Source organism: Anolis sagrei, chromosome Y (genome assembly GCF_037176765.1).
Source record: "Anolis sagrei isolate rAnoSag1 chromosome Y, rAnoSag1.mat, whole genome shotgun sequence".
NCBI lineage: Eukaryota > Metazoa > Chordata > Lepidosauria > Squamata > Dactyloidae > Anolis > Anolis sagrei.
Window position 1 is genome coordinate 51,311,044 of NC_090035.1, and position 13,772 is coordinate 51,324,815.

Consider the following 13,772-nt stretch of genomic DNA (forward strand, 5'->3'; position numbering starts at 1 on the left):
TGGAGGAGGATGAACCATGGATGATGGGACTTGCAGTACCATCACTCACATTCTGAGACCGCTGTTAACCTCATCCAATGACTGATTAGGACCAAACTTGGCACGTAGACCTCTCATGACCCACTTTATGTCCTGGTGTGGTTTGGCTGGGGATGGACCATGGATTATGGGACTTGCAGTACCTTTGCTCAGTTCTTGAGACCACTGCAACCCTCATCCAATTACCGATAAAGACCAAACTTGGCACACTGAATTTCCATGATGCACTCTACATCCTGGTGCAGTTTGGAGGAGGATGCACCATAGATGATGGGGCTTGCAATACCTGCACTCCCTTCCTACGACCATTACAACTGCCAACAATGATGGGTCGGGACCACAATTTACACAGAGAGCCTTATGACCCATTCTACATCTTGGTGTGGTTTGGAAGAATTTGTCAATGGATGATGGGACTTGCAGTCACTTCACTCACTCCCTGAGACCACCGAGACCCTCGCCAATGATTGATCAAGACCAAACTTGGCACACAGTGTCCCCATGACCCACTCTACATCCTGGTGCACTTTCGAGGAGGACAGACCATAGATGATGGGACTTCAAGTACCTCCACTCCCTTCCCAAGACTGCTGCAACCCTCATCTAATGTCCGATCAAAACCAAACTTGGCACACAGAGCCCCCATGACCCACTCTACATCCTGCTACAGTTTTGAAGGAGGGTTGACCATAGATGATGGGACTTCCTGTACTTTCACTCACATTCTGAGACCTCTGCGAACCTCATCCAATGTCTGAGCAAGACCAAACTTACCACATAGACCTCTCATGACCCACTTTACATCCTGGTGTCATTTCGAAAAATTTGGAGATGGATGATGGGACTTGCAGTAACTTCACGCACTTTCTGAAACCATTGAGACCCTAGCCAATGACTAATCAAGACCAAACTTGGCACACAGAGCCCCAATGACCCACTCTACATCTTGGTGCAGTTTGGAGGAGGACAGACCATGGATGATGGGACTTCAAGTACCTCCACTCCCTTCCCAAGATTGCTGCAACCCTCATCTAATGACCAATCTAGACCAAACTTGGCACACAGAGCCCCCATGATCCACTCTACATCCTGCTGCAGTTTTGGAGGAGCATTGACCATGGATGATGGGACTTGCAGTACATTTATTCACTTACTGAAACCACTGTAACCCTAAGCCAATTACTGATCAAGACTAAACTTAGCACACAGAGCCCCCATGACCCACTATACATCCTGCTGCACTTTGAAGGAGGATGTACTTTGGCTGATGGGACTTGCATTACCTTCACTCACTTACTGAAACCAGTACCACCCTCATCCAATGGCTGATAAAGACCAAACTTGGCACACAGAGCCCCCATGACCCACTCTATATCCTGTTGCTGTTTGGAGGAGGGTGGACCATGGATGATGGCACTTCAAGTACCTTCACTCACTTCCTGAAAACAATGCAGCCATTATCCAATGACCAATAAAGACCAAACTTGGCATACAGAACTGCCATTACCCACTTTCTCTAATAACCCGGGCAGTGCCGGGACCACAAACTAGTATATAATAAAAGTAAAAATTTGTATGCGGCAGAAGTGTGGTGGTGTATGTGCTGGCTTTCTGATTGGCCAGCTAGAAAGTTGCAAGATTTTGATTGGCTGCCACTGTGGTGCTATTTACATATGGCCTCTGATTGGCAAGCTCCAACAGGAGCCCCTGGTGGATAAAAGAGTTCATGACAGAAACGGAGACATGAGGAAAGGAAATTTGCATATGGTCTCTGATTGGCCAGCCTCAATTCCAAGATTCTGAGATGACGAAGAGAGGAAAGGAAAGGCCAGGGGCTCTGTCAGAAAATTACCAATACAGACCAAACTTGGCACACAGAGCCTGCAAGACCCACTCTATATCCTACTGCAGTTTGGAGGAGGATGGACCATCATCTAATGACCAATAAAGACCAAACTTGGCATACAGAACCACCATTACCCACTTTCTCAAATAACCCGGGCAGCGCTGGGTCCCCAAGCTAGTATGTAATACGTCAAAGTTTGTATGCGGTGGAAGTGTGGCGGTGTATGTGCCAGTGTTCTGATTGGCTGCCACTGTGGTGCTATTTGCATATGGTCTCTGATTGGCCATCCAGAAAGTTCCAAGATTCTGATTGGCTCCCACTGTGGTATAATCTGCATATGGTCACTGATTGGCCAGCCTGAACATTCCGAGGCAGAAAAGAGAATAGGAAAGGGACCCGAAGTTGTCAGGAATGGTTGAAGTCCAAAACACCTTGTGGCCCCCAACAATGACAGAACAAGACTAAACCTGGCACAAACACCCCAAGACCCACTCTACATGCTGGTGCAGTTTGAGCATGGGTGGACCATGGATGACGGGACTTGCAGTACTTGAATTCACTACCTTATAGCACCATGGCCCAAACCAATGACGTATCAGGACCAAACTTGGCACACAGAGGCCCAATGGCCCACTTAAAAACCTGGTGTGGTTCCAGGCAGGATGTGCCACTAATGATGGGATTTGCATTACCTTCACTCGATTCACTTCCCACAGAACATTGTAGCCCCTACAAATCACAGACTGGCCCAAACTTGGCACACAGAGTACTCATAGGCCACTCTACATCCTGATGCAGTTCTAAGGGGGATGGTGAGTATTTTTACTCACTTACTGAAACCACTTCAACTCTCATCCAATGACCAATCAAGACCAAATTGGCACACAGAGTCCCCATGACCCACCCTACATCCTGTTGCAGTTTGGAGGTGGGCTGACCATGGATGATGGGACTTGAAGTACCTTTACTCACTTACTGAAACCACTGCAACCCTGAACCAATGACTGATCAGGACCAAACTTAGCACACAGAGCCCCCATGACCCACTCTACATCCTGCTGCTGTTTGGAGAAGGGTAGACCATGGATGATGGAACTTCAAGTACCTTCACTCACTTCCTGAAAACAATGCAACCATCATCCAGTGACCAATCAAGACAAAACTTGGCATACAGAACCGCCATTACCCACTTTCTCTAATAACCCGGGCAGCGCCAGGTCCCCAAGCTATTCATTTTATAAAAATGATAAACCTAAACAATTTATCAGATTGATGAAGCAGCAGAAGCCTACTTCAGAAATTCTCCAAACAGATATGTACTATGCTAGTAATGCTATTGTTTCTAATTTGAGATTTCACATTATCTGGGATAATTTTTTTTTAAGTATAAATGTAAATACCTTATACAAAGGGCTATGAAGTTTATAATACAAGTTTTAGCTTAAGTTTCCACTACCAGTTGCATTCGGAGGATTTTTGGTCTTCTCATTGTTATGTCAGTGTGTATTTCCTGTATACATAAGATGTCCTCAGACATTTTGGCCACTAGCTCTTCCTTAGCAAGTGACGAACCTTCTATATTAATTGACATAATAGTTAGTGATGGTCTTGATAAAGACCTTTGGTGTTCATCCATATGTCAAGGGAAAAAACAAATACATCCAATTTAAAATGTTTGAAAACAATGCGTTTGGGTTTGGAAAGATTAGCCATTTACAAGAAACATTGCCCAGGCGATGCCCGACAGTATTTACTCAGTCTTCGGGGAGGCTCCTTCATAGGAGGCACTACCTAAAAGAATCCTCCACCTTGTGTGACTGTGGAGCAGAACAGACAACTCTGCATCTGGATGCTTGTCCGCAATGTCCTGCCTCATGTACATTCGAAGAATTATTGGGGGCTACCTACAATGTGGTTGCTGTTGCCCGTTTTTGGTCAAAATATTTAGCCAATTTTATACTAATTTATGCAATGCTTTTGATACAAAATAAATAAATAATAAAAGTGTAAGTTTTAAATGTGCTCTTTTTCATATTCCAGCAGCCAAAGGATTGTCAGAGATGGATTCTTCAATACTTTTGCAACACAATGGAGGTATTCCAGCTAATAAAAAGTTATCTGCAACACTACCAGAACTAGAATATAGAGAAAAGGGGAAAGAAAAAGACAAGGATGCCAAAAAACATAACCTTGGAATAAATAACAATATATTGCAACCTGTAGACTCTAAAATACAGGAAATTGAATACATGGAGAACCATATCAATAGTAAAAGATTAAATAATGATCTTGTGGGAAATACAGAAAACCTCTTAAAAGAGGACTCATGCACTGCCTCGTCCAAAAATTACAAAAATGCTAGTGGAGGTGTGAACTCCTCACCTCGCAGTCACAATGCAACTAATGGGAGCATCCCTTCTTCATCTGCTAAGAATGAGAAAAAACAGAAATGCACTAGCAAGAGTCCAAGCACACACAAAGACTTAATGGAAAATTGTATTCCTAATAACCAGCTGAGCAAACCAGATGCACTGGTAAGGTAAGTTTGATATGTTAGTGACCTAGTTTCGTTTACTTTCCTACTGTTTGTTTTCTGAGTAAGTTAAGATGCCTTTTAAAAGAAGGCTTAGGGCAAGAGCTATGTAAGAAAGTATAAATAACTTGGAGATGGTGCAGAAAAATATATGCTTGTATTTGCATGTATATGTAGACTTTTGTGTGCAGAATTGTTACACGCCCTGTGGAGTTTGTTTGTTTGTTAGGGCTTCCAGAAAACAGTACGACTTACATGCTACTTGCAGTGTGTACTTTATGGGATAAAGTACACACTGTGTGATATATGGGATAGATTGTGATAACCATATTTTCAGAATGCTGGGTAAAGAGCCTAGCTTGAAATATTGACATACTGACATGTTCAAAGGGAAAGCCTTCCTCTGCGTTGTTGATGTTGCCTATTTTATTTTTAAGTTTTCCTTCCTGGACTTGTAGCACTAATGATGGAGATCTGTGTATTTGGTCTTATGGTGCAAAGAAATCCATACCAGAACTGGAAGGAAAGAGGAGTGGTAACAGAGTTACATTTATTGGATCTGGAATATATCTCAGTAATTCATTACAAAAATTAAGCCAGACTTATATCTTGGGTAATTGGAGGGTAAAGACTTAATTTGGAAGATTTTTGATTGTTGTCAAAGTAGCTTTTTGTGAAAAGCCTTTAGAACTGGTTCATACAGTAGTTCCAATTCCATTATCATTTGTTCTCTGGCATATGTGATAACAGGATCAGCCCTCCTCTCAATATTTGTGATAGTGATGACAGCTTTTTAGCTACTTACACTACTTGGGTCTCCAAAGAACTGTGCAATGACATAGGACGTTAACAACTTTTGTGTTTCTGTGATCATCACATCTCTCCCAAGTCAAGGTGGAAAAGCATTGCTTTGCAGCATATCAGCATTGTGAGGATAATGTTCCTCCTCTGTTTGACTTTCAAACTACTCGGGATGTGACACAGAGGTGCAATGTATGGTTCGGAGCAAAGGGAGAACAGGACATTGGCAATTATTTGTTTTGATGCTTCTTCTTGGGCGATCCCTCGTAGTCCGAGGATGATAGCCCTCCAAGTGCCTTGGTAGTGGGTCTGCAAGTGGCTGTGGGGCCCTATTCTTGATCCACATGTTCTCCCACAGTGAGGTGGAAAGCGGTCATGGTTGGGATTGGCTTGACATGCCTTCCTTTTGCCGCATTTCTTCCTTTCACCCTTCATTCGTGTCTCATCAAATTCTGCAGCACTGATGGTCACTGCTAACCTCCAGTTAGAGCGCTCAAGGGCCATGGATTCCGTGTTCTTGGTGTCTATGCAACAGTTTTTAAAGTTAGCTTTAAGCCCATCTTTAAATCTCTTTTCCTGTCCACCAACATTGTTTCCCATTCTTGAGTTGAGAGTATAGTAACTGCTTTGGGAGAAGGTGATCGGCCATTCAGACAATGTGTCCTTCAGTCCAGCGGAGTTGATGGCAGATGATCATTGCTTCAGTGCTGGTAGTCTTTGCTTCTTCCAGCATGCTGACATTTGTTCACCTGTCTTCCAAAGAGATTTGCAGGATTTTTCGGAGGCAACACTGATGGAATTGTTCCAGGAGTTGAGTGTGTAGACAGTTGATGTTTCACAGGCATATAGCAGATTTGGGAGGACAATAACTTTATAAACGAGCACCTTTGTCTCCCTACAGATACCCTGGTCCTCAAACACTCTCTTCTTCATTCAGAAGAATGCTGGACTCGCAGAGCTTAGGCAGTGTTGTATTACAGTGTCGATGTTGACTTTTGTGGAGCGGAAAGGGTCAACATTTTCTAATGTTACACCATTAAGCTGTATTTCTGACATTGTGGAGGGATTGGCTGGTAACTGCTGGAAGAGCACTTTGGTTTCTCAGTGTTCAATGAAGTGCAGCTACTGAAGGGCATAAAAATGTGATAGAATCTGAGTGAGTCGAGCATTCAAAGAAACCTAAAGCAGAATATGTGAAAAAAAAACTTTGGAAAATTGTGGGACTGTTCTGCAAAACTACGGAGTTCCTTTTCATATGTATGGTTTCATTTTGCTGCTGTCAACCATATTTCTTATTGCATCTTTCCTATACTGTTGAAGTAGATGACATCTTGCTTCTTTGTTGTTTTATAATGAGGAATCAAAACTATATGTCAAATTCAAAGGTTCTCAGCCAATGTTTCTTATAAATATGGGGTTCTGTGAAAAGTTGATAGGAATTCTGGGAATGTTACAATTGATTTTAAAAATAAGAATTTTTTGACCTGTAAATATAGTCATTCTTATGCAAGTATTCCCTTAGGGTAGAAGCTTGAGGAATGCTGATCTCTGATGTATGATGATCTGAAACCCAAATAAGAGTGGTATTGTATACTTAGAGTTGAAGTGCTGTATCAAACATTTGAAAGCAAATCTTATGAAAGAATTGAGAATTTGTTTCTAAGCAAATGAAATAACAACAGGGAAGAACAGACATTTAGTTTGAAAGTGCCAAATGGCAGGTGATATAGAAAAAACATAGTCCTGTGATAGTGTCATCCTTTTGCATTTATTTAGAAATTCAGGCAGGAGAACTTACTTAATCTTTATAAAATTATTTTTATTCAGAAACTAGCTGTACCTGGCCGTGTGTTGCTGGGGCCTAGTCTGGTTAAATGAAAAAGAAAGAGCTGGTTTCTAATATATGTAATTTCATTATGCTTATGGATATACAATATTTTTTGTTGATCCCTTGTCTGTGAAATAATAATAATGGGGTAAATAATAATCATCATCATCATCATCTATATAATAATACTGGTGTATATGATGATGATGATGATGATGATGATGATGATAGCAGTGATACTGGTCTATATAATAGGCCTGGGTAACAACGGAAAAATTTGTTTCTAAAATCGATTTGTATTTGGGTTTTTTTTTGTTTCGATATTTAAAATAATTACAAAATTTTCCCTTAAAAAAGTTCGGTATTTACGAAATTTTGTAAATATTTACGAATCGCTTCGTAAAGATGGCGTCCGCGTTAGCGCATGCGCAAAGCGTTTACGAAATTTCGTTATTTGTCGAAGAATAACGAATCGATTCGTAAAGATGGCACCCCGCGTTAGCGCATGCGCAAAGCATTTATGAAATTTCGTTATTTGTTGGAGTTAATAACGAATCGATTCGTTAAGAGGCGCCCGTGTTAGCGCATGCGCAAAGCATTTACGAAATTTCGTTATTCGTAAAAACCGTTAATAACTAATCGATTCGTTACGATGGCGCCCGTGTTAGCGCATGCGCAAAGCATTTACGAAATTTCGTTATTCGTAAATCGGTAATAACGAATCGATTCGTTAAGATGGCGCCCACGTTAGCACAATGCAAAACAAGAAACCATGCAAACAAAAACATTTACAACATATACAGCTTCATAATGGACATTTAGATGGGACATGGAACTCATTTTCTGTTTTTTTTTCATATACATTACAAAATGAAAGATATTGCATGAGCTGAATTAGAAGGGAGTCAATTTTTTTTGGGATTTATGATTTTTACCTTTTTTTTTCTCCCTTACCCTCCCCCCTTCCCCCATATATTTTCTCTTGTCATCCATGGGTGTTATATCTTTGGTACTTAAAAAAAATGTAATAATTAAAAAACATATCTTAATAAAATAATCTAATAACCATAACTAGTAGTTAAACATAAACAATAATAACAGTAATAATAAAATAATCAAATAGAATATAAATCAAATAGAATAATAAATTAAATAAAAAATTATAATAAAATACAGTTGCTAAACAAGAAGCAAGGTAAGAAATTGAAATTAAATTACTTAAGATTGTAATAAAATATAATACATTAAAAATTGTAATTATCATATTTTAACATAACAATATACAAAATATAAATTATTTATTTATAATATATATTAAACAAGTTATAATGTTAAAAATTACAAATTAATTTTTAAAAATGCAGAAAGTAAATTAAATAAAAAGAAGAAAGTATCATAAATTGCACTTTGAAACAACTATGAATATTAAATTATGGGCAAATTATCTGGCTGGGCGATTTTGTTCGATAATTTTGTAAATCGTTTTTTTTTAATAACAGAACGATATTGATATTTTTTTCAAACCCAGAAGTGTTTTTTCTAAATCGAAGCAGCATCCGCCATCTTTTTTATGGACTTCCGCCCATTCATAAGCATAAGATCCAATCTAGCCATATTCTCCGGGTAATCAAGCAGTAGCTCCCCGGAGGCAAAGGAGATTAAGAAGGAAGTTTGTTATGGATGGTCATCTGACAGTTAGGAGTTCCAGGACCAGGGTGGTGGGGAAGGGTGCAAGAGTTACTGCAGTGTGAGCTCTTGGGATGGCAATTTTCATTGCTATGCGGTGTAATGGGTTGTGGTGAGTAAGTAGGCAGGTTGAGTGATTGGAATGAAGATGATAGCAGGATAATAACGCTGTAAAGAGTGCAGAATAAGTGCTGCAGCTGCTCCCTGCAGATCCCCCCCCCCATTTTTTAAAAGTTTTGATAAAGGTTTTTTTTAAAGCAATTATAATGAGGTAGTTGTTTTATGAGGTTGTTGTTTTATGAGGTAGTTTTTATAGAGGTAGTTTTCTAATGAGATTACTTTTCATGATATAGCTGTAGCCTCATTTCTGTCCTCCCACTCCCTAAGTCTGTACGGTAAACAGTAGCAGTGGGTTTCCAGGTGAAAGCAAGGGCAAGTTAGAAATACCCCAAGGACAGAACTGCTTCCATCGCTATCAGAAGGAACACGAGCAACAAAGCATTCGAGTGCTTCGCACTAAAAACTATAGACCTTAATGTCCCACCAACACTCAGCAGACAACCAGGTAGACAAACGGAAAATTTAAAGACAGGTGGGAAAGGCCACCTCACATGTGGAAGAACTTAAGGTTTCAAAGTCGCATTGTCAAGGTTGCAGGTGCACGCATTGAGCAGAGAGCCGTGGGTGCTCCTGAGGGTAGACTGTGATGAAGTACTGGCCTACACTCAGCAGCCAGGAAGACAGTTACCACCCTCAGAAAAGAAAAAAGGAGAATCACAGAACTGCCCTGCAAGAAATTGTGACTGAGAAAAACAAACTAATATGTATGCCAGTCTTATTGCTAACCAGAATCTGTCTAAATCTCTTCCTCTAAGAACGATAGATGTCCTCCACAGAGCAGTGGAGTGATACCATTGAAAAAGGGTTTTGAGGTTAAGATTACTCCAAACAACCCGTCCCATAACACGCATAACCCTCGTAGTCGCAAAAAGCTTCCCAAATACACCTGGAAGGTATATTGGGAATAGGGAGTATGCAACGTAATCAGTCTCTATAAAAAACTTTGCAGACTCTGAACAAGCAGGAAGCAACAGCAACCATTAAGCAGAGGGTACTGTGACGGTTTATTCCAGATGAAACTCTGTGAAAGAAGAACTGGCCTACACAAAGCAGCCAGGCAGACATAACCCTTGGGAGATAACATGTTACTAACGTGTGACAGAATAATTGTAGTGTTTGCTCTTGGGATGGAGATTTGAATTGCAGCACGGTGGAAAGGGTTGGGGTCTGTAAGAGCGCAGGTAAATTGTTTTGAGAGTGCAGAAAATGGGTGCAGAAAAGGGTGTTGAAGGAAGCAGATAGAAGTACTTTGGCTGCCTCATGAGGAAAGGGGAAGTCAAGCTGGCCTTTGAGAGGGAGTGTCTGCCCTCGATGGAGGGGTACAAAGGGGAGTTGGGAGGGGGAAGCGTACACAGGAGTAGAGTGGCGAGGCCAAGATTGCTTTCGAAAGAGAAACTTGCCTAAAAGTCGCCATTAAAATCATCAATAAAAAGAGGTGCTTCCACGAAAATGTTGAGAGGATGGCAGAGTCCTCTACTGCCTGTCCCAGCCCCTGCCTCTCTGCGCTCCCCCGAATGAGTGTCTCTTGAATGAGTGTCTCAGGGTTCCGAAGCGTTTATGAAACTCTGTGAAACAAGAACTGACCAACAGAAAGCAGCTTGGCACACTTAACCCTCAGGAGTGGGGAAGTCAAGCTGGCCTTTGAGAGGGAGTGCCAGCCCTCGATGTAGGGGGATGACCAATAGGCAGTGAAAGGTAAATGCACGCATGACAACCGGAAAGAAAGGAAAGGAAAGGAAAGGGAGTATGTTGGGGGAAGCTGACAGTAATTTTTAGGCCTAAAAGTCGCCATTAAAATCATCAATAAAAAACGAAAATGTTGAGAGGAAAGGGGAAGTCAAGCTGGCCTTTGAGAGGGAGTGCCAGCCCTCGATGTAGAGGGACGACCGATAAGCAGTGAAAGGTAAATGCACGCATGACAACCCGAAAGGAAAGGGTGTATGAAAGGGGAAGCATTCGCAAAAGTAGAGGAGTGCCTCTTTTCCGGGCACTTCAGAGGCAATGCCCAACAGGCAGAAAGGGGACCGGCAGGGATCAACTGGGGAAAGGGTGTATGAAAGGGACTTGAGAGTTGGGGGGAAGTCTACACACAGGAGTAGAGGAGTGCCTCTTTTCCGGGCACCACAGAGGTAATGCCCTACAGGCGGAAATGGACCCGGCAGGGAATGAATGGGGAAATGGTGTATGAAAGAGAGTTGGGGGGGGGGAAGTGTACACAGGAGTAGAGTGGCGAGGTCAAGCTTGCTTTCGAAAGAGAGACTTGCCTAAAAGTCACCATTAAAATCATCAATAAAAAGAGCTGCTTCCATGAAAATGTTGAGAGGACGGCAGAGTCCTCTACCGCCTGTCCCAGCCCCTGCCTCTCTGCGCTCCCCCGAATGAGTGTCTCTAGAATGAGTGTCTCAGGGTTCCGAAGCATTTATGAAACTCTGTGAAAAAAGAACTTACCAACAGAAAGCAGCCTGGCGCACTTAACCCTCAGGAGTGGGGAAGTCAAGCTGGCCTTTGAGGGGGAGTGCCAGCCCTCGATGTAGGGGGATGACCGATAGGCAGTGAAAGGTAAATGCACGCATGACAACCCGAAAGGAAAGGGTGTATGAAAGGGGAAGCATTCGCAAAAGTAGAGGAGTGCCTCTTTTCCGGGCACTTCAGAGGCAATGCCCAACAGGCAGAAAGGGGACCGGCAGGGATCAACTGGGGAAAGGGTGTATGAAAGGGACTTGAGAGTTGGGGGGAAGTGTACACACAGGAGTAGAGGAGTGCCTCTTTTCCGGGCACTCCAGAGGCAATGCCCTACAGCCGGAAATGGGCCCGGCAGGGAATGAATGGGGAAATGGTGTATGAAACGGAGTTGGGGGGGGGAAGCGTACACAGGAGTAGAGTGGCGAGGTCAAGCTTGCTTTCGAAAGAGAAAATGTGTCAAAAACAGCCACAGGACACGCAAGAACTGTGCTAATGTGCAGTGTATTCCTTTCTTTCAATATTTTTTTAAAAAAAACCAAAGTACACATGGTGAACAATAAGGGCAATGTTCCCGCATTCAGCAGGCAGTAGTAATTTAAGGCAACACAAAGCAAAGTACACATCAGGACAATGTTCCCACAGTCAGCAGGCGTGTACATCATTACAGCAAACAGAAAGCAAACAAAAATTTATATTTAATAAGTGCTGGACCGCAAAGGGACAATGTTCCCGCAGTCAGCAGGCGTGTAACTCATTACAGGAAACAGAAAGCAAACAAAAATTCATTTTTAATAAGTGCTGGACCACAAAGGGACAAAGTTCATGCAGTCGGCTGGTGTGTAACTCATTACAGCAAACTGAAAGCAAGCAAAAATTCATTTTTAATAAATGCTGGACCACAAAGGGACAAAGTTCACGCAGTCAGCAGGCCTGTAACTCATTACAGCAAACAGAAAGCAAGCAAAAATTCATTTTTAATAGGTGCTGGACCACAAAGGGACAAAGTTCACACAGTCGGCTGGTGTGTAACTCATTACAGCAAACAGAAAGCAAGCAAAAAAAATTTTTATAAGTGCTGGACCACAAAGGGACAATGTTCCCGCAGTCAGCAGGCCTGTAACTCATTTGAGGAAAGAAAAAGCAAAGTAAAAATGATTTTCAATAACTGCTGGACCCCAAAGGGACAATGATAGACTAATTAGAGGTACTACTTTGTGGTACTAATTGGAGGTAAAAATTGGAGGTTACGGACAGTTAGGTTAAACTGACGATGCAGCAAATAATGAAGAATGCGAGTGAAATACTCCATTCCTCACAGATTCATTCAACAAAAGAGATGGGATGTCCTCTGCCGATAGATTCAACCTTGCCGTATTCACCGGGTAATCAAACAGTAGCTCCCCAGAGGCAAAGGAGGTTAAGAAGGAAGTTTGTCATGGATGGTCATCAGACAGATTGTAGTTCCAGGAGCAGGGTTGTGGGGAAGGGTGTGAGAGTTACTGCAGTGTGAGCTCTTGGGATGACAATTTGCATTGCTATGCGGTGTAATGGGTTGTCATGAGTAAGTAGGCAGGTAAAGTTTTTGGAATGAAAATGGCAGCAGGAAAATAACACTGTAAAGAGTGCAGAAGAAACGCTGCAGCTGCTCCCTGCAGAACCCCCCCCCCCATTTTTTAAAGTTTTGTTAAAGGTTTTTATTAAAAGTAATTTTTATGAGATAGTTGTTTTATGAGGTAGTTGTTTTATGAGGTAGTAGTATATGAGATAGTTTTCTTATGAGATTTTTTTTTCGTGAGATAGCTGCTTCCTTACTATTGTTCTCCCATTCCCTAAGTCTGTACGGTTAACGGTAGCAGTGGGTTACCAGGTGAAAGCAAGGGCAAGTATACCTCAAGGACAGAACTGCTTCCATCACAAACAGAAGGAACACGAGCAATGAAGCATTCGAGTCCTTCGCACTAAAAACTGGAAACCCGAATGTCCCACCAACACTCAGCAGACAACCAGGTAGACAAGTGGAAAATTAAAAGACAGGTTTCAAACTCGCATTGTCAAGGATGCAGAAGCACACATTGAGCAGAGAGCAGTGGTTACTCCCGAGGGTAGTCTGGGATGAAGTACTGGCCTACTCTCAGCAGCCAGGAAGACAGTTAGCACCCTCTCAAAATGTAATTCCAGCCTTGTATGAGGGATGCGAGCAACGTCTCAGAAACCTTGTGTATGAAAGGGAGTTGGGGGGGAGGGTTCCAGAGTATAGGTCAGGGATGGGGACCAACTTACAGCTGGCATGAGAAAAAAAGGGAGGGGTAGTGTCTCTCTGCAGTCATCTTTGACAGCATATCAGTCGCACTCCAGTGAGACTGCCTGCAAGGGGCGGCCGGTAACGACTGGGGAAAGAGGAGGGGAAAGGGTGTATGACAGGGAGTTAAGGGAGGTAATGAGGAATTTTTGACCCA

The 13,772-nt window shown here is 42.2% G+C and overlaps 1 protein-coding gene across 1 annotated transcript in view; it reads left to right on the top strand.

Moving 5' to 3' along the window:
- The window catches only part of LOC137095312 (macoilin-like), a 393,189-nt gene that overhangs the window by 229,915 nt on the left and 149,502 nt on the right, over nt 1-13,772 (top strand). The window contains exon 6 of the mRNA XM_067461783.1: nt 3,926-4,424. Within this exon, the coding sequence (XP_067317884.1) occupies nt 3,926-4,424 (499 nt within the window). The remainder of the gene's footprint in view (nt 1-3,925; nt 4,425-13,772) is intronic.